The 21,226-nt window shown below is 37.2% G+C and overlaps 1 protein-coding gene across 1 annotated transcript in view; it reads left to right on the top strand.

The window, feature by feature from the left end:
• LOC132846037 (glutamate receptor ionotropic, NMDA 2D) overlaps window positions 1–21,226 on the top strand; it is a 71,000-nt gene that overhangs the window by 38,815 nt on the left and 10,959 nt on the right. Inside the window, exons 8-12 of the mRNA XM_060870549.1 lie at window positions 1,845–2,013; window positions 12,686–12,839; window positions 13,226–13,351; window positions 13,841–14,070; window positions 19,652–19,812. Coding sequence (XP_060726532.1) covers window positions 1,845–2,013; window positions 12,686–12,839; window positions 13,226–13,351; window positions 13,841–14,070; window positions 19,652–19,812 — 840 coding nt within the window. The remainder of the gene's footprint in view (window positions 1–1,844; window positions 2,014–12,685; window positions 12,840–13,225; window positions 13,352–13,840; window positions 14,071–19,651; window positions 19,813–21,226) is intronic.

Below are 21,226 nucleotides of genomic sequence, written 5' to 3' on the forward strand. Positions count from 1 at the left end.
AAAAAAAAAATCGACTATACATCTATCATGTGATCTTATCGATCGTGTTCTTATGCAGCCAAAATTCTGCAAATTATGCAGCAAAAATCTGTAAATGTCTGCAGCTAAAACACAGTGTTCTTGCAACTCCTAATATTAATACTATTAATACTCTGCCACTATTTATTACACGAGTGTTTTCAGTAAATAATAATGGTTGTAGGAAAAAAAGCTGTTTTTCTGTATTCCTTGTACCTGTACTGTAAATATCTGCCTCACTAAGAGCCCTGAGTATCTCAGCTCCCTCTAAGCGGTGCTTTAAAGGCTTCTTAATGGGCTTGTGAGCTCCTGAATGCATCCACATTATTATTCTCTATTCCTATCCATCAGAAACTCATCGTGTAGCTGGAGATTAGGTACTGTAGGTTTTAGCCATGGACAAAACATGAGCAAAGGCAAAGGAACATTGGGCCTGTGCTTTAAAATAATTGAGTGGGGTTGTACGTCTTTTATGACAGTATTCTGAATAGGCTTATGGGTTTGTAAATACATTTGAAGGTAAAACCAGACAGGATTTTCATGAGAATTTTATGTGTCATGATTGCTACAGGAATACGTCAGATCAATCTTCAATAACAGCTAAAAGAAAATAGCTGAGAATGGTAGCAGAGTGGTTAAGTTCGTGTGCTGAGAACCGGATGATTCAAATCCTGTCACTACCGCTGAGCCGTGAATGCTAGATTCCTGCAATACATTCTTCTTTATTTGTAATTTGCTTCAGATATACAGTAAGTGAATGGGTGTAAATAGAAATTGGCTGGCCATTCATGCGCAAAAAAAAAAAAAAATGTAAAAAAATCCCTGGTAAAAATAATTAGGAAATACCAGAAACATTCGTTTTTGCTTTATTCGTTCACGATCAAACTGATTTCCGCAATCTCTTCATTTTAATGAAAAGCCGATCAGAGAAATTATACAAATATGAGTTTCATCCATTGATACAGCATAAGACCAGCAAGCGTTCCTGCAGGGGCAAGTTAAAAAACCTCAAAAGTGGATAATGGCTGGATGTGGCATTTTTTCTTTTCAGACCTGCCACTTCTCCACCGTCGCAGTCAGAATATGATCTCCTCGTTAACCCATTTGTCACCTTTATTTCATTTGTCTCTCATTCTACAGTATCTGTTTCTCACTGTCTTTGGTAGGTAAGAACCAGGCAGGGCTGCACAAGTCCAGGGGCTACATTCACTGCTACTGTTTATCCATCGATCTGTCGCTCTTGTTCCTTCCCTCGTTTTTTTGTATGTTTGCCTTATGGCTGTCCCTACACACCCTCGCTCATCATGTAGCCTGTCAATCTGCTTGAGTGCTTGAGGTATTAATGTGTCTCATGTGGATACTGCCTTATTGCAGGCACACTGACCTGGGGTGTGCGTGCGTGTGTGTGTGTGTGTGTGTGTGTGTGTGTGTGTGTGTGTCCTTGTGAGTGAGTAAACCAGGTTTGCTTATGCATGCTTTCTGCTACTCACTGCTTAATGCCTTTTCATCTCATTATCCTCACCTTCTACTCACCTCTCACTCCATCAGACTTAAACTCCCACCCCCACCTCACCCCACCCACACCAGCCCCAACTCACACCCACCCCACTCGCTCCCTCTCTCTCACGGTCTTGTTTTCTCACATCTTCTTTCTCTCAGTTTCATCCTTCATTTTCCTTTTCCGCTTCTTGGCACTTGGCACAGAAATAATTATTACTGATACGTTTGTGGTTCCTGCAGTACAGTAAAATAATTCAGCCTACTTCCTCTCCGTTTTTCTCACATTTCTCCTGTCTCTTTCTGTTTTTTTTTTTCTGTCGTTACAGGGCTCATCAGGAAGGGGTGACTCCTGTGAAACAGTGCTGCAAAGGCTTCTGCATCGACATCCTCAAGCGTTTGGCCAAGATTGTGGGCTTCACTTATGACCTCTACCTGGTCACCAATGGAAAGCATGGGAAAAAGATTGATGGTGTGTGGAACGGCATGGTTGGAGAGGTAAGGTGTCAGATGGCCCTTGAGTAAATGTTGCGTCTGTAATATTCACCCTGACTGATGTTCTTTTTCACTCAGCTGATGAGAGCTTCTGTTAGGAGACTTTCTAACACTCCTCAGTGGTGTAGTGATGGTACTGTATACTGTGAGGAAGAAATCTAAAATAACTACAATAACTGCACTACCTATCACTATACCTGCGATGTAACAATGGCACCAAAATGTCATGCCCTGGCACCTTGAAACTGGCTGTGAACATTTTAAAACACGATTTAAAATAACTCAAAATATAACCTTGTCTTATACCATACTATCATGAACTTTTATGGCTAAATACATGAAAAAAAGATACTAGACAGAAGATATTATTTATTATATAATCCGACATTTAAAATAGTGTACATACTGTTCATTCCACAGGTAGCACAGATAAAACGGTTCGAATGAAATAATATTTGCATCTACTAAAAAAAAACTTTATGGTAAAATGAAAGGGAAGGAAAGAAAGAAGTGGTGTAATGTGGTCCAACATGAAAGAGAGTTACTGCAACTCCCCCCCCAACCCCCTCCTCCCGTGTTGATTATTTAATGAGAACTGCACACAGTGATGTGTTTTTTTTCTGACAGATATTTACAGCAATTACAATTGATTCATTAATGAACAGCACATTTTGATTTTTAGCTATTTATAGTTATGTGTAATGTTGTGGAACATCCAGAAAACAAGTTCATTTCTGTTATTATTTATAACAGCTATAAATGGTTGCTGCCTCCACTTTCTCTCTCTCTTTCTCTCTCTCTCTCTCTCTCTCTCTCTCTCTCTCTCTCTCTCTCTCTCTCTCTCACTCTCTCACACGCTCTCACATAATATAACAAAAAAAGAAAAAAAAAGAAAAAAAAAAACAGCTTGTCACAAATAATATGCTCCCGAATTTAGAACTTAATGATAAGCTTTAGGGGGTTATAACTTACACAAAAAAGCAGTGAGGTACTGTGAATTTAGTAAAAAGACAAAATTTATTTCTGCCTATAATTTGCGTGAGTAATAATGCATTATAAACGAATGCAATACAGTTCAACAGCCAATTATATGTTTGTTTTAAGAGTCACTGTTGCAATCGTATTAAAATATCAACGATACCCTTTAATAATTAGATGCAACTACAAAGATTTCTATGTTATATATTTTATATATTTATTTTCTATATTTTTAATATATACAAAGGCAAGTGTTGTGTCTTACTGTTTATTTGTGGATAGTAAACGTGAAGCGTATGCACTGTGTACAAGTTGTAGGGCTCTGAGAATGCAACCCTCACACTGTCTGATCAAGTTGATGTGTGCATTTGCGGCTGTGGGTGGGTGATGCTCTGACTTGTTGTGTGTAACGTCTGGAGCTGTGAAGTGTTTAATGCCTGGATTCTCAGCCTGTCACTCTGAAACTGCCACTGAAACACTGTGTCCCCCTTTTAACACACCATGCAGAAGTGTGAACGATGGCTAACACACACAGTCACACACATATACACACACATCTCATTTTTGAACAATTTCGGGATTTGCTTATGCCTACACTTGTTGCGTGCGTGTGAGGAAGATGTAGACGGCTGTTGTTTTGAGAGAGAAGCCCTGCTGCGGTGCTCACACCCCCAAGGGAGGCCTGTTCAAGATGGTTGCTAAGGAATCAGAGCCTTATTTTCCATTTCCTCTGTCACTTTATCTATACTTCTATTTCTCTCTCTCTCTCTCTCTCTCTCTCTCTCTCTTTCTCTCTCTCTCTCTCTCTCTCTCTCTCCCTCTCGGCCTGTCTTCCTTTCTCACATTCTTCACACACCTTTGTTTTCGTATCCAATTTGACTGCTGTTTATCTTTTCCTTCTCTTCCCTAATTTCCCTCTGGCTCTTAATAACAGTCACACAACTGATTCATCACTCTTTCTGCCTCTGGTTAGTCTTATTTGTATTTGAGCAAGACACCAGCATATCAGCTTTTCTTTGCTTACAAAGGTTAAAGGTTATTTTCACTAGCCAGCAGATATTTATGCTCGTGTGTCTGTGTGTGTGTGTGTGTGTGTGTGTGAGAGAGAGAGAGAGAGAGAGAGTCTGTATGCATGATTCGTTGACCTGGAAAGCTCTTCCACGGGGCCTGTATTCTGATCTATTCCTTTTGTATATGCGTATATATTTCACTATACTTTTATTTGAAACATACAGTGGAATATAATTATCTTTCATGATCAGTTGTAAACCAAGTTAAACCAATGATACACTCCTCTATGTTATACGCTATCAAGAAGTTCATGTTTTGAAGCACTTTGTGTTATATCTTTACTGGAGAAAGATTAGAAGGAAAAAAAGTAAAGTGTGCCATCGTACAGGCTGATTAATTTGGCCATTATAATGACATTTGGTTGGTTTGAAGCCTCATACTTTATATTCGCTTGTGTCCCAGTGTCATGACTGTAGTTTTCTTGAAATAAATGGCAGGGGAAGAACTGATCTATATGCTCATGCTGTTAATTAATAGCTCTCTGATGCAAGGGATTTTTCACAGAGAAGATATTTTTTTTAAAGATTTCAGCCTAAAAACTGGGAGTGAGTGGAAATAAAAGATTTTAGAATACAGTACACTTTATATTAGGGACTGAGGGAAAGATTACAACCTGTTATGTCATTTTTCTAGAAACATAACTGAACATACTGCTACTTACTGATAACCTGTCAGCATTTCCCTGAAGGCAGGTTGACACACAGTACCTTAGATACATGCAAGATACAGTCATCTTCTTGGAGGACAGCACGTGAGTCCATCTCTGTGTCTATGTGCACCACGCTTACAATCAATGGCGTAAGTTTGATTTTGACATTGGTGGGGACAACATTCACCGTATTTTGTGCATAAAACTGTTGTTATAAGAATACTTTCTTACTCACATACCGGTAGCCTGAATAATCACGTTGCATATTGCTTCGTACAACGGAATATAGCTGCAGCCTCCTACCTCAACGCATTAGCGAGAAAGACAAAACCAATCAAACAGCGACGTGGGTTAGAGAGGCAGGACTCAAAAAAGACAAAGGCCAATCCTTTTAGAGAGGTGAGTTACAGAGGCGGGATTCATTGCAGGGGGTAGATCTGTTAACCGTCTGTGTTGCACAAGTTGCGCAATTTTTTACAGAACGCCGTTGTAAAATATTTTTCATCTTCTTTAATGATTCTTGGATAAATGTTAAATGAATAAGTAAAAATGCACAAGACACAGACGGACATCAGTGGTTATGTATAAATATATATATATATATATATATATATATATATATATATATATATATATATATATATATATATATATATATATATATATTTATAGGCTTGGTTGAATTATTGCTAGGGACAATTGAGTGTTCCCTGGATATTGGTAGGGACAGGTCCCTACCGTCCCTACCGTCCCTACACAAATCAACGCCCTTGCTTACAATACAAAAAACACAGCACGTTTTAACAATGAATTAGAAATCAACTCTGAGACCTATGGGGTATTTCAAAATATAAAAAACTGACATATGGGTCTTAAAAACTGACATATATTTTCCATAATGTAACTTACAAAAATGCCACCCTCGTTTTCATAACTCCAAAAACTGATCTTTAAAAATCCAAAACTGATCTTTATTGTTTTGTTAGTGCATAACCTTTAGCATATTGTGAAAATTTCCAGTATTAATCACAAAAACTTTGACGATCTTCAAATAACCCCTTAAAATCAGTGACTCAAATAAGAAAGGTGTGTAGTGTGTGTGTCATTACATTTTACATCTCCCCATTCCCTCTTACAGTATGTAAGGTGCATTATGATGTCAGTATTATCACTATTAACTATTAATAATATCATAGTATTTTTGTGATTTACATCATATTTTAAGTCCCACATTGGTGCAGCAGGTAGCATTTCATGGTGTTCCATCTGGGTGTATTCCTCCTTTAATCAGTGTTCCCAGGATTAACTCGGATACTGATGATAAATGTTCAGGCAAAATGAACCTGTCATGCTTGCGTCTTTTTTGGAAAAATACACTTTGGTAGAGTGTTGAACAGTGAGTTTAAAAAGATATATTGAAAGCTTGTGGCTGATTTGGGTTTTTTCTTTGTGGGTTTTTTTCACCAATTTGTCACTGCTACATAATTCTGGTAGTAATTACACTTACTACATAATGCATACATGCAGCTATTGCATCATAAGTCCTCCTGTTAGTTTAGTATAGTTTATTGCATTTTTGTACCACTTATACAACCACTTGTATCGGCTAGGAGTGCCACTAAAAAAGACATGGACTCCACAAGACCTCTAAAGGTGTGCTGTGGTATCTAAGAAGTCTTTATCAGCAGATTTTCCAACACTTTTGTCCCAAAGATGCTCAGTCAGATCAAGGCCAAGTCAACACATGAATTCTTGGTCACGTTCAATTCAAACTATTCAGAATATTCTTTTTCTGTTTGGTAGGCTGCATTATCCAGATAAAAGAGAACACCGCTACTGCTGTTGCCATGATAGGGTGTACTTGGTCTACAACAATATTTATGTAAGTGGTACATGTCAACATAACATCTACAATTGCCAGGACCCAAGGTTTCCCAGCAGAAGAGTAAGAGCAGTAAATGGAGTAAAAGTCATCCACAGGTCTAGCAATATCCCTGGACAACTCGTTGATTGCCTCTTTGGCCACTGCGTGCAACATTGTGGTAACTATGGATATTCAACTGTACATTTCCTCACACATTGCTAATTTGATGCGCTCATTTCTCAAGGTATCTCCTTTACAACATCAGAAGGATTCAGCTATTTTTATTCACACAGGTCACACAGGTGACTACTGCATCTTGCTGTTGGCAGGTCTATTTCTGAGTACAGTTTGACCTTTGCAAATGATCCAAAATGCAGCTGCACGACTTGTTTTCAACTTTCGAAAGCTCTCCCACACCACCCCATTACTGCATTCCTTCCACTGCCTTCCGGTAGCTGCGTGCATCAGATACTGATGCTTGCCGACAAAGCCAAGAATGGACCTGCACCTACTTACCTAAAAGCACCTTATCACTCCAGTGATCGGGTCCTCCAGCACTCAAATGGTCCCACCATCTTTCAGGGTATAAGGTAGGTAGGCATCACGACTCTTCTCTGTTCTGGCATCTAGGTGGTGGAATGAATTTCCCATGACTGTCAGAATAGCTGTCACTAGCTGTCTTCAAATGACGGGTGAACACCTACTGCTTCCTGAAATACTTAAACTAGCGCTTATTTTTTTTAGTTTATATATTAAAAATTGTCTGTGTGCTACATTAGCTGCCAATAGTGTTTTAAACTTATAGTATTCTTAGTCTGTGACCTAGTTACCAATAATAATGTATTTGTGGATAGAGACTTCAAAGCACTTTTATATACATCGTACATTGTACATTGTACATCGCTTTGTATAAAGGAAACTGCCAAGTGCCATCAATGTAAATGTAAGAGTAAGCGGACTTGTAAGTGTGAACAGACTCTTCTGGTAAAAAAAAAAAAAAAAACTATTTGAGTAAAATACAGTACAAATCAGTACAATTTTTTACAAGTCTATAATTTGCAAAACTAACCAGAAATGTTCCATATCTGAGGAATGCATTTAGAAGTATTATATTAACTAACAAATTATATTGAAGTGAACACAACTGTGGTAATCAACAGTTTCTAAAGAAAAGAACTTTAGAACTTTTTAATAGCTTGCTTGCTTTATTTGGTAGCTATATATTTAGCTCTCTATATATATATATATTTATATATATATATATATATATATATATATATATATATATATATATATATATATATATATATATATATATAAGATAAGAGATAAGATAAGATATACCTTTAATTGTCCCACAATGGGGAAATTTCTCTGTTACAGCAGCAAAGAGAAAGAAATATAAATATATAAAAGAATAGAGACATAATATAATATACAGTATATACACAACACAATGTATAAATACAGAGAAGAAAAAAAGAGACCACGAGTAGTAGCAACAGATATATTGCACACAGGTAATATTGCACATTTTTCAAAATTTCTGTTATTGCACATGTTTAAAATGCTTTGTTATTGTTATTATTGCAGTTTGAACAGTAATCAAGTGTGTAATTATGGTGACTGGTTCACTGTGAGCAGCTTATATATATATATATATATATATATATATATATATATATATATATATATATATATATATATATATATAAGGTTCTGAGCTAGTTACTGTAACTTCTAAATGAACCAAGCAAGCTATTAAAACCTAAAGTTCTTTTCTTTATATACTGCTGATTACCACAGTCTAGCATAGAACAAATGTCCTTTTATTTGTAGCGTGGGGCAAAAGGAAAAGAGGTGCAGTCTGCTAAAGCAAGTGCAGGTAATGATGCATTTCCCAGTGACATAGCTGTGCAGTAGGTGCAGAAAGGCAATGAGGCAAACCCCATGAGTGTGGCTCAGGTTCAACAGGTGAGGGGAATCTAGTCTGGTTTGTTGTGCACAGATTCTGCAGCATTGAAACAGAAGGCATCAGTTAGACAAACCCAGAACTCAATACTTACCACTCCAGCTATTTTCTAATTGGCAATTCTCTAGTATTAGAAACGCTTCTGATTGGCTATTGTCCTTTTGGTGTGCTTTGGTCTGCCTCACTTCGTGTCTGTAATAGCGGTGGTTCTAGTATACTGTATACGTATATATATATATATATATATATATATATATATATATATATATATATATATATATATATATATATATATATATATTGGCTTTGCTGGAGCTACCATTGTAGGTAGGCTGTAAAGAGCAGATCATTGAAAACAATATGCTTAGAATTGTGATAGACAAAACAAAGAGTTTTTTTTAAACATTTTTTAACATCACAAGCCATGTTTTGAGATATGCAGGTAATGCAGCGTATACATATTTCAGCGGTTGTTTGTAGACACTCAAAAGTCAGCATATTAAGAGTTTGCATGCGATACAGCATGCTCATAACACAGCCGCTTAATAGTTTAAAGTGATTTCATTGTGCTAGTTTATGTATGCGTGTGAGATTGACAGTGCACTACTTTTATACTTGGTAATCCTGGCTGCATTGAGTCATTTTGTCCAATTCCATTTCCCAAAATTTCTACGCTTCCATAATTTCTACGCTGCTAGTTGAGCGAGTTGACAGGAAAGTGGCGCAGTATTTTCAAGTCATATCAGCGCAGGAGGAATGGAGGAATTCAATTCAAATCGGGTAGCAGTTAAATGTATGACCTCTTTTAAAATGGCCAGGAGAACAAATACAAAAGTGACACACACTCAGACACACACTGTTTATTTAGAGTTTTTATTTAGCGATGTGTGCTTACAGATCTGTTCTACTTCGATGTGTAATGTTGAGGTGTAAAAGTCCTTTTTTTTAGCATATGAAGAAATAACTGTGTAAAAACAAATTTTGATCATTTGTATTTTTTTGCACTTTTATTGGAACATCAATGCTTGTTTAAATGATGAACTCCATTACTTGTGTTTGTTTTCAGATATGAAACATAAAATACTTGTGCTACAACTGTTTGGCCTGTGCTACAAACCTCTGTGCTTTTAACTTCTGTAGCACCAGTGCTATGTGCAAAAAAGTGAACGTACAACTATGCGTAATATTAACATCACTCTGTGAATGCACGGAAATGGAAATTCATCAAGGTTGATTGTTGGCAAATGTATTTAAGTAAAAATTAAAAATACTCAGCTGTAGATATGTAAAGATTTTAGTGGGTTGCATAACTCATTCTACTCTCCCTTGTTTGGGAACATGAGAATTTTATAACCCCGATCAGTGCGTTTGTCAATAGCCCACTTAATGGCTGGAGATATCCTATATAAAGTGTCACACTTTTATTCAGCTGTATTGTGCTTTTAGATAACAGATATTGGCTATTCCTCACCTTAAGAGGCTTGCCCCATCAGCTTCCTGTTGATCTGTAGACCCCAGAACAGTTCTCCCCCGTTGGAATGGTGAGCCACTGTGCAACATGGTTAAAAAAAAAAAAAACACTTCACACAACTGCTGAGATAGAGCTCAACAGACAGTGCCATTTCAGCGCAAAATTTTGAGGACCACAGAAAAGCACATTGCTATGGGGTGGAACGCAGGAATAAAGCGCGGCTGGTGCTTTCTGATCACTGCAGCTGTTCACCCTTTCTGAGTCAGCTCACAAGGATAAAAGGATGGTGCCTGCAGAGAGTGCTGTGTAGTTATTGCTGTCACACTAATGCTGCTGCTTTCCTGTGTTTCTCATACAGAATCATACAACCACGATGGTCCCCCCTCCTGTTTCCAGCTGAGAAGCGAGCCTTGTGCTTTAATTCTAAGAGTTCCTAATTTTCCCACACTTTGTAGCAAATCCCATAGATGACCTCAACCACTGTCACTGACCAAAGGCTGCCATCCTCCTACAATTCTCTTTATTGTCCTCTTCTTGCAGTTTAAAAATATTGTTGAACTGTGCAGCTGCCTCCATGTGTCTCTCTGTTCTGCCTGTTGCGGTTATACCCTTAAGTACTGTATTAGAACATTTCTCCAGAAATTCTTGAATTGATCATTACTTACTTCCATTCTGTTAGGGAACTATCTTCATGTACCTGTACCTGGTGAAACAATTTAAAAAAAATGATTATTTAGTGAGGTGCTAATCTTCAGCTCTAGTGACAGTACTGTTATTCTCTCTGACCACCATTAGTAGTCAGTGATTGGTCCTTTGGGTCTAGGAGCTCCTACTGTACGTTCTGCATTGTGCCTTCTGTCATAAGAAAGTCTTTTCTACAAGCAAGGGCATAGGAGCTGTCTTGTGGCTTATTCAGGTTAAAAGGCCAAGTTTTATTCAGCAGCAGCAGCAGTTGGGGCCAGTCTAACCCTTCCAAAGATCCAGTTATTGGTGTTCTCTGCATTGAGAAATAAAGATGCTAGCTCAGCTTCCCCTGTTAGGAAGGAGGAGGGAAAGAATGTAGAAATTCCATCATCATTGTCTGTCATTAAATGGTAAGGTGATGCCTTTTGTTTTGCCAAGTGTTTTGAAACCTGTTGAGTTTCCTAGAAAATACCAGGTCCTCTATGACCTCCCACAGGCTTTTTACCCCTGGGTTATCTATTATTGTTGGAGAATGCCTTGGATGAGGATGTCCATTTTTTTTTGATGAGAACAGAAATGTTGGCGATTTCAACTGGAGGGAAATAAATAAGAAAGAAAAGTTGATTTTGAGTCAAAGTCTGGGATTTATAGCAGTGGAAGTGGCCAACTCAGGCAGCAGATTTGTGGTCCAAATCAGACATGCTGGCTAGCTCCAATGCTTGTGCCTGTGTTTTCAAGAATATGACCACAGCTCTAATTATGCTCATACAGAAATTGGATCACACAATATAGTGACCCAAAAAGCCCAAACTTCAGTGGTACCTCCAACAAAACAAATATCTAGGCAACTACTTTATGCCTCCCCCAAATCCAGGTTGACTGGATTAGTTTACACACATGACCCATTACAATGCAGTGCAAAAGTAAATGCCTTTGGCAGAATCCACATTGAATCCTTTCATATTGTGTAACAGAGTCTTCACTTCAGAACCATATTATTGCCTTTTCTGGGAGCCCGAGGAGTGGGATTCCCAGATATTTACAAACATACACATCGAGGAAGTGTGTTGACCATGTGAAACAATTTTTGTCCAGTGCCTAAAAACCTAAACATAGTCCTTGCCACAGTATTTTCAGCTGAAGACATGGACTCGAAAAACACCACTGACACTGCCTGTTAAGAGAGGGCTTTCCCACTGGGTTAAGGGGTTCCTCAAATTCTCCTTTCTTTTTTTTAAACATTTGATCTGTGTCTCAGTATAATCTCTAGAGCCAACTAGAAGTCTTTTGCTTGTCCTTTCCATGCTCAAACTTTGGTTTCAGAAACTGCTCTTACCACAAACCTACTGGCTCTACTTTACTGCTCAATCGAATAAGGGGAGTCCTCTGTGAGCACTACTTTGTAGGACGCCTTCTTCAACTTGAAAACCTTCCTCACTGCCGGTGGCTGCTTGTGTGCCCTATGGTTAACATCAAGAAAGGCACCAGGCAGACTTATGGCCTCTTAATGCCTTAAAAAGGCACTCTTTTTTCAATCTTGCACAGGCACTTAACGGCTCATATGTACTTGTGTACTATTATGGCATTTGTACAGAATAATTAATCACTTGTTTCAGGTTGAACTTATTATAAGAAAGACTGCTCTTTCCAGCCTTACTTATTTACCTTAAATTACAGTAAGCCTTGGCAACACAACTGGTATTCAGACATACAGTAGGTCTGTATGTGTTCTGAGCTGGAAAGAAAATACTGCACGAGTATACAGTAGCTTAGACTGGATTCCTTGTGACTGGTAGTATGGTTGTGTAAATTCATACATGAATAATGTATTAACTTTTCACAATTTTTTTGTCTGTCATACGTGTGTGGGCAGTGCAAAATAGTATTAAATAATAGTTATGGGGCTGAACAAATAGAGTGGCAGATGCCACACTGTGGGTCCATTCAGTTAGTCTGTAGGTGTTCAGTTATTCTCCTGTGCTCTAGGTGGTCGATAAGCGTGCGGACATGGCTATCGGCTCCCTCACCATCAATGAGGAGAGGTCAGAGGTCATTGACTTCTCAGTGCCCTTTGTGGAGACAGGAATCAGCGTCATGGTCTCCCGTAGTAATGGCACAGTCTCACCCTCTGCCTTCCTTGGTGAGTACATGTCTTATGATGAAAAACAGTTTTATCACTGCAGGCGTAAACCATTTTTAACACTGTGATGAATGAGTGTACGGATGGCGCATATTGTACAAATCAATCAGACTTAATGTTCCCTATCCTAACAAACTATTTATTTTACTTCAGAGAAATGCAGTAGATAAACATTCCCTTACCAAATGCTACAATTTGTTTTGTTATTAATGGATCTGCGTCTACTTTTACATTACAAGATGCTCTTTATAACCTAATGATCAATACAAATGCAGTTGTATAGATCGGATTCAATGTAGTTCGGCTCTATTTCTGTCCTTTTTTTTTTTGCCTGTTTTTCTCTTTTTCTGTCTCTCTGTCTTGTTTATCTTTCTCTCTCTTCTCAGAGCCATACAGTCCTGCAGTTTGGGTGATGATGTTCGTTATGTGCCTGACTGTGGTAGCAGTGACTGTCTTTATCTTTGAATTTTTTAGTCCAGTTGGATATAACCGCAGTCTGCAGAACGGCAAGAGTGAGTCAAACCCCTGGCTTGCTGGCAGCCATGTTGTTTTCCAGCTCACTCTGCCAGCACATAGACATCTCTATTGCTTTTTAATGGCCATATTTTACATGACTAGCATGCTGACTACGGAGATTAATGAATACATGTATTTGTGCAGCAGAGGAATTCCGAGAAAGACTAATAAGTAAACTCAACTAGCCTTAGCCCTTTTTTTTTTGATCTGTGTTTGATTGCTCTGCACTAGCCGCTGCTGACTTTTCACTCTTCCTCAACCATCATGTATAATAGAAGAGTACAGAAGCTCTGTATACATCCTACTGCTTCTCTGTTCACTTGCTTATTTTCCTTTTGGCAATGTGCAGCTCTTGTTTTATCATCTAATCTAGTGCCCTGCATCCACTTTCTTGCAGTTAAATTAAATAAAGAAGAATAGCAAAGAAATCCAAAAGCTTTTTAAATCTAAGACTTTCTCTAACATTCTCTCTCTCTGACTCCTAGAAGCAGGAGGTTCTAAGTTCACTATAGGAAAGTCCATCTGGCTGCTGTGGGCTTTGGTCTTCAATAATTCTGTGCCCGTGGAGAACCCCAAAGGAACCACCAGTAAGATCATGGTGCTCGTCTGGGCTTTCTTTGCTGTAATCTTTCTTGCCAGCTATACAGCTAACTTGGCGGCCTTCATGATCCAAGAGGAATACATTGACACTGTGTCTGGCCTCAGTGACAAGAAGGTACGTTTGAGTACATGGGTGTGTATGTGTGTGGGTAAAAGAAAAAGCCTTTGAAGGGAGAGTATGTGTGTGCGCGTGCTTGAGTTCATGCTGTTTTCATTATTCAGGGCAGCGCATGGATGTGGAGTGTAGAATCGATTTGGTTCATGCCTATAGAGACTTAAGCAGAAAGAGAAAGAGTGCACTCAATCAGGACAGAAGATTGATAATACCTTTGGGATTGTGTGGATCAAGCCACCTATTGGCACTCAGATAAAAAGGATGCATTCTTTTTTTTAGTAAGGCAAGATATAGTTGAGCTATTAAATAAGCTATATTTTAAGCTATTAAAGTGGTTTTACTGCTGCTGCTTGATGACATCAATTAGCAAATTGCACCAAAGCGATAGGGTTTGAGGTTAAGGTGTTATTTGTGTCTCAGGAAAAGTTGTGCTGTCTTATTTGACGAAGGTGATACGTCATGGGGTCATAACAGTTGATTTTATATTATAAATCCCACAACATAGAAGGCTACCAGTGGTGTATATACAGTAGTGTTTACTTGGGTATAATACATAATGAAAGTACACAAGACATTTGTTTGATATTAAGATATACAACTAAAATAATCTTTTAATTGTTGTTGTTTAAGTGGTGACAGAATGATCCAGGACTCATCTCAGTAGTGAGCAATTTTTTTCTGACCAGATGCATTTTTTTTGTAGCAGGATCCGCGAAATTTTAGAAAGTAGAAAAAAGGCAAATCTGAAAGCACCCTAAAGCATTTCTGAACCAATCTGTAACTAACAACACTATTGGAAGTAAAATCTGTGTTTGTGATTGGCACATTTACACCACTTCACCTCTACTCCAAGAAATACAAAAGATTTTTTTTGCATTTATTGGGTTTTCACTGTAAACACTATTTACTGTATTTTCCTAAGGACAGCTGTGTTAAAATCTGTTATTTACAAATGTTACGCTTTGTTTGTTCTACGAAAATCTTGTTTTATTTATTTATCATCTTTCCATTTCAATTTCAAGTTTTTCCTTACCTTATTTTTGTCTGCTTTTTTGAACGGTTTAGTTGTTTTGTTAAAATTGTCATTAACAATGATCATCTAATTTCATAACCATTTTATGGAAAAGTTTTGAAATTTCATGGTCCATTGTACATAATCTCTTAAGTGCTGACGGTGCAAATAAGCACATATTTGACGGCACTGAATAACATTCAAAAAATGTTTCTAACTCAGGAAACTGTATATAATACTGTATCAAAATGAGTGGTAATCTGATCACAATGGCTAAATCTAGTCCCTTAATTCCATCATACCCATATAACATACTCAAATGTACCTTTATATACATCAAACCTACACTATCTAATTTATGCAAACACTGCCATAATGAGCCAATGCAAGTAAATTATTCTGCAGGCAGTGATCCAAAATAAGAGACAGGAAAGGAAGGAACGAAAGGGATCTCAAAGGTAAAAATGCACAAAAAAAAAAACTTTAAATAATGTCAGCTGAAAATAATGGTCTGAGAGGTTAATTTTTTTAAATGTTTTTTTTTTTTTTTTTTTTTTTTAATTAAATAAGTGGTATATAGGCAGTGTTTGCCCAAAGGCCAAAATATGGTATAAAATTAAGCTCATTTCCAACTTTATTTGCAAATACTTTTTTGTTTATTTTTTTGTTTATAATTCAATGAACACAACCCAAAAGGAAATCAGTCAAAGATCCAAAACATACAATGGCATTCATGTACCTATTGCTCCATGGAAAGATTATACAGTATGAGTGTGATGCTCAGAGTAAGTGCGGTTGCCAAGACATACCAAAGAACAATGTCTGATGTTTGACTGTTTATATTTGTTAAAATTATAATTAAAATGACAGGCAAACCATATAAAATAAATGTACTCTCACAGTGCACTTTATTAGGAGCACAATAGTAATGCTGTGTAGGGCCCAATTTTTCTGTGTAGGGCCCATTTATTCTGCCTACTGTATGTGCAGAAAGTGATGCATATGATCATCATCAGTACTCAGCAACACTCCATAATACTCAACAATACTCAGTACTATTAACAGCCCAAAGTGCGCCAAGAAAACTTTCTTCTGGACTCTTGACAGAAGGCAGGCTGGGTCCATGGAGTCATGCTGTTGGCACCAAATTCTGTCCCCACCATCTGTGAGTCTCAGCAGAAATCAAAATTCATCAGACCAGTCTATATTTTTCCAGTCTTCACCTGTGCAGTTTTGCTGAATCTGTGTCCACTGCAGCCAAAGCTTTCTGTTCTTGATTGAAAGTAGTAGAACATGACATGATCTTCTGCTGGTGAAGCAGTTCCTGTTGCCTTTCTTCCATCTCTTACCATTCTCCTTTGATCTCTTTCATCAATAAGGTGTTACTGTTGGTAGAACTTCTACTTACTCCGTATTTATTTTTCCCTTTGCACCGTTGTGTGTGTGAAAATCCCAGGAAAATCAAAAAAATCACTGAGATCATATTTGTGTGCCATTTTGAGGGTTGATGAACATTACCCAAGGCTGTTGGTCTGTACCTGCATGATTTTATTCATTGCACTGCTGCTATAAAATTGACTGATTATTAAATTGCATGAATGAGTATGTGTACAAGTATTCCTAATAAAGTCCTCAGTGAGTGTATAGTCACAAGAAGGTAATGCCTATACATCTTCACTTGCAAAAGAATCGATCTAATATGTTGGTAGAGCTGAAGCAGAAAGTGAAAGGGGAGACTAGTCCAAAACCAGTATTGTATCAGTATTGTAGGCTGTATCAGTATTGTAGGCTGTAACAGACAGAAAGGAAGTCCTCTATCTTGAAACTAAGGTGACTGTCAAAAGAGACATTTACAATGTAAAGAGGCAGTGAGAAATGAAAATACCCTTATTGCAAGCTTTTGGTTCTAACCACAAACAGTCCAGTCACCAGCTAAAATGGCTGCATGTGCCCTTGTCTAGCCATTGTTTACTTTCTGTCTCAAGTTTATTCTATCTCTCTTACATCTAGAATTTGAAATCTAATTCTAAACTTTTAGAATCTAACAAAATATCCTGCATTAAACATTTCTAGTAATAGCGTCTTTTAATAAACACTATTCTACACATTTCACTCACATTGCTGATGATTTACAGCAGGTTATACAAAATGACATTTAAATCAGTGCAAATAAATTAAACGTATGACCTTATGTTTGTCCAGATCATGAACAAAGCTGATCTGGTCATGCCATGCTTATTGTTTAGGTTCAGCAACAATAGCAATTTTTAACTGACTGAAGGTAATAACTCTGTATAAATAGAAATAGAGATGATGACAGTCCTTTTCCTTAAGGGATCATTTTGGAACAGAGGTAGCTTATTGTCTGGCTGGAATAGAAGGTCTTTCTTGATAAAGACACACATCTTTCAATATGTCAATTTTCCTCTCTTTATGTGTTAACAACCCAAGAAACTGCTCTAAATAGTCTTTTATTGTCAACATTTATTGACGCTCTAACTGAGGCACACTACACTGCCACTTTAATCAATGCTTTTAAACCAGTTGCGTGTGTAAACCTTGCTCTTCCATATTTCACTTCAGTTGCATGCCTGTTGTGAAAACAAAAATATTCTTCATTCATATGAAAAAAAAAGAACAGCCTTAACTGTTAAATAAATTCATATTACAGTGAGATTTTAGACTGTTGGAATATTTCTGTTGAAATAAAATGGTAAATTTTTTTATTAAAACTTTTACATATTTGGTATTTGCATTTAAATAAATAAATAAATAAATAAATAAATAAATAAATAAATAACTCCATCCAGGGTGTATCCTGCCTTGATGCCCGATGACGCCTGAGATAGGCACAGGCTCCCCGTGACCCGAGGTAGTTCGGATAAGCGTTAGAAAATGAATGAATGAATGAATTAATAAATAAATAAATATTAAAAAAAAGAACAATTTGCTTTTGCACTCTGTGATCTCACCTTCCAAAAGAAGGCTCCCTAAGCATGTAAGTGTCTCTTTCCATTATTCACCCTAACCAGAGAGTGACTCATACAGATTATAGAAAAACTCTTATAATTTTCAGAATTGAGTCAACAGCTCATAGGCATACAGTATGTACCATCGCAGTCCTCCTTATCTTTTTACTCTTTAACATCCTTTTGTTTTTTAACCTCGGTAGTGTGAGAAATTGTCTTGTAATGTAACTTGTAATGTCTTGTACATTTCATACGCAGACATAATGGGAATCAGAGTGCGGGTCTTATCCTTTTTATCCTCTGCAGTGTGAGGAATTATGTTATTTTCTGTTTTCTATTTTCAAACACTATACACCTCATCGTGGGACGCATAGCAGGAAGGACAAAAAGATAAATAATTCTGCATCAGACTCTGGGTTCCTTCCAAAAAGAAAAAAGAAAAACCAGCTGTATGAGCAAATATGAGCAGTTTTTGGAGCTAATTCTGCAGGACATAGAGTCAGATAATGATTAAGGGGAGGAAGTGTCTCAACAAGGGAGCCATTTAATTCAATTCTCATCATGAATGGATTTTAAGATGAGCACTCTGAAGCTCAGCAAGTCTCAGCAGCCTTTCAGTTACAAGCAAGAGGGTTGTATACAACCAAGAATGGCCATTTTGAATGGTTCTTGACATGCTATATCATCATACCTGGCTTTGAGCTCCAGTTATTTTTGGTTGATGTAAAAAATAATTCCAGCAACAACCAGCCTTGAGGGGAATATTATTGTTAGGGAGAAGTGCAAAGATGAGACTTAAAACAATTTAGTACTGGGAATTTCTTTCATACTTTTTCAGGGAATCGCTTTCATATCTGAAGTCAACTCCAGACTCATTACCACATTTAATTACTTACACGGTTTAATTACTTAAAGGTCTACAATGGGAATATGACAGAAATCTGGCTTATAACTGCAGCAAATATATACAGTATTAAGAAACAACAGCATGGATTGTGTTCTTTTCTATAAAAACTTGTGTCCTCTGAAATGCTTTTCTGCTCACTGCAGTTGTATAGAGTACTTATTTGAGTTACTATAGACCTCCTGTCAGCTCAGACGAGTCTGATCCTTCTCCTCTGATCTTTCTCATCAAAAAGCTGTTTCAGACTTCAGACCCTCCATTTGCATGATATTTTTTGTTTTCTGTTTGAAGAAGATCAGCCGTTATAGAAATACTCAAAGCAGCCCATCTGATAACAATATCCATACTAGTAACAAAGACACAGAGATCATATTTTTTATACATGTTGATGCTTGATGTGAATATTATATAACAATATATGATTTTATCATTATCTGGTGTCACTTAGATGAAGATTGTTGCCCTATTGAGTCTGGTTCCTCCCAAGGATTTTTCCTAATATTGTCTCAGGCATAATGATTAATAGAAAAGTCCAAGCTCTGTGATTAGCTGACACACTTAACCTCACATAACTTTATAGTTCTCTTATGTTTTTGTGTGCAGTTTTGTTCACACTTATATCCAGTCATCCCTACTCTATATTTGAGCTAATACATACCTCAGTTTTTGTATTTCCTCATGTCTTATTTTCCTCAGTTTCAGCACCCTACTGAACAATATCCGCCCCTGAAGTTTGGAACGGTCCCGAATGGCAGCACAGAGAAGAACATTCGCAGTAATTACCCCGACATGCACCACTACATGATTAAATACAACCAGAAAGGAGTGGAAGAAGCCATCACCAACCTGAAGACGGGGTTTGTGCTGCATCTGTCTTGCTGACTCTTGATATCTTTTTTTCATTTCATCAAACATCCAAATCCATTTCACATCTCGACCTGGAATGCTCTGCAGTTTAAGGTTATTCATTTTGTGATGTGCTTGCACTTTTTCATACTTGTTGCCAGATTCTTTATCTCTTTTTCCTCAAATACCTATGATTTATGCATTCTTTCTCTGTGCGCTCTCTCTCTCTCTCTCTCTCTCTCTCTCTCTCTCTCTCTCTCTCTCTCTCTCTCTCTCATTCACTCATGCTCATAATGTAAAAGCTCTACTCTGTAAATGGCCACCAGTGAGCATCAGATCATGTGACTTTTCACTTTCATGGCCTCAGTTTGTAACAAACAAATTGTCATTTTTTTAAGTCATTGTTAAAATGGCTGGGAAGCTAATTTTGTTAGGCACTTACAAGTGAGACAGAATTGATACACTCCAACACAAAGAGTAACATCTTTACAAGCACACATTGTTCACATTCAGAAATGATTAATGGCAAGTTTCGTACTTAATTTATTTTTGGAGTAGCACCAAAAAAAAACAAATGAAACAACAGCAATGTTACACACACATATTCAAAACCAATAAAAATGTTAATATTTCAAGGCATTATTCATTGCATTTGAAATCATAGACAGGTAAGTAGCTTGGAGTCTTGTTGCTTTCTCCAAAAACAAAGAAAAAAAGAAGGTAAAAAGATCATTTGCACGTAAATGCACTTTATTCAATGTTTTCCTGTAAAAATATATTGCTTTACAGCTTCTCTTAATTATATTAATTATTGCTATAATTGCTGTTATATGAGCATCTTTGGTCTTGGCATTAAAAGAGAAGGTACAAATTTATACAGTAAGCTTGATGATCTAATGTTATACGTTTGGTTATAATTAGTTAAGTGGATAAACTGGTTATTTTGAAATTATAAATTAGTAGTTGATTATGTTAATGTGGTCATCACTTTTTCTGAGTGAAAACGGTACAGTACAAGAACAAACGTGAAGTATTAAAAATAAACCAAGAGCAGAGAGTTTCATACTGTATAGCAACCGTTGAACATCAGTGCAATGGTTAAGTCCTCCGTGCCCTTTTTGTGATGAAATTAAACTATTGGTGTTGCCAAATGTTGTTATTAATGCACTGCCCTCTTGATTGCTCTCAGTTGCACTGAGCTGCTTATTTCTTTTATTGAATGGAGGCTGTGAATGCTTGTACCTGATTATTGTAGAGACTTATTGAAGTGGTTTACAAAAAACACCGCCAGTTGTTCTCAACTTACACCCATGATTTAGTTTAGCTGTTATCAAGTGTGCATGCAGTGTGTTTGTGTGTGTTTGTGTCTGTGACTGTGTGTTCAATAAAGGCCTAATTCTAGAAACTAGAACCTCCCCTGGTTTC

The sequence above is a fragment of the Tachysurus vachellii genome, chromosome 5 (genome assembly GCF_030014155.1).
Source record: "Tachysurus vachellii isolate PV-2020 chromosome 5, HZAU_Pvac_v1, whole genome shotgun sequence".
NCBI classification, from domain to species: Eukaryota; Metazoa; Chordata; class Actinopteri; order Siluriformes; family Bagridae; genus Tachysurus; species Tachysurus vachellii.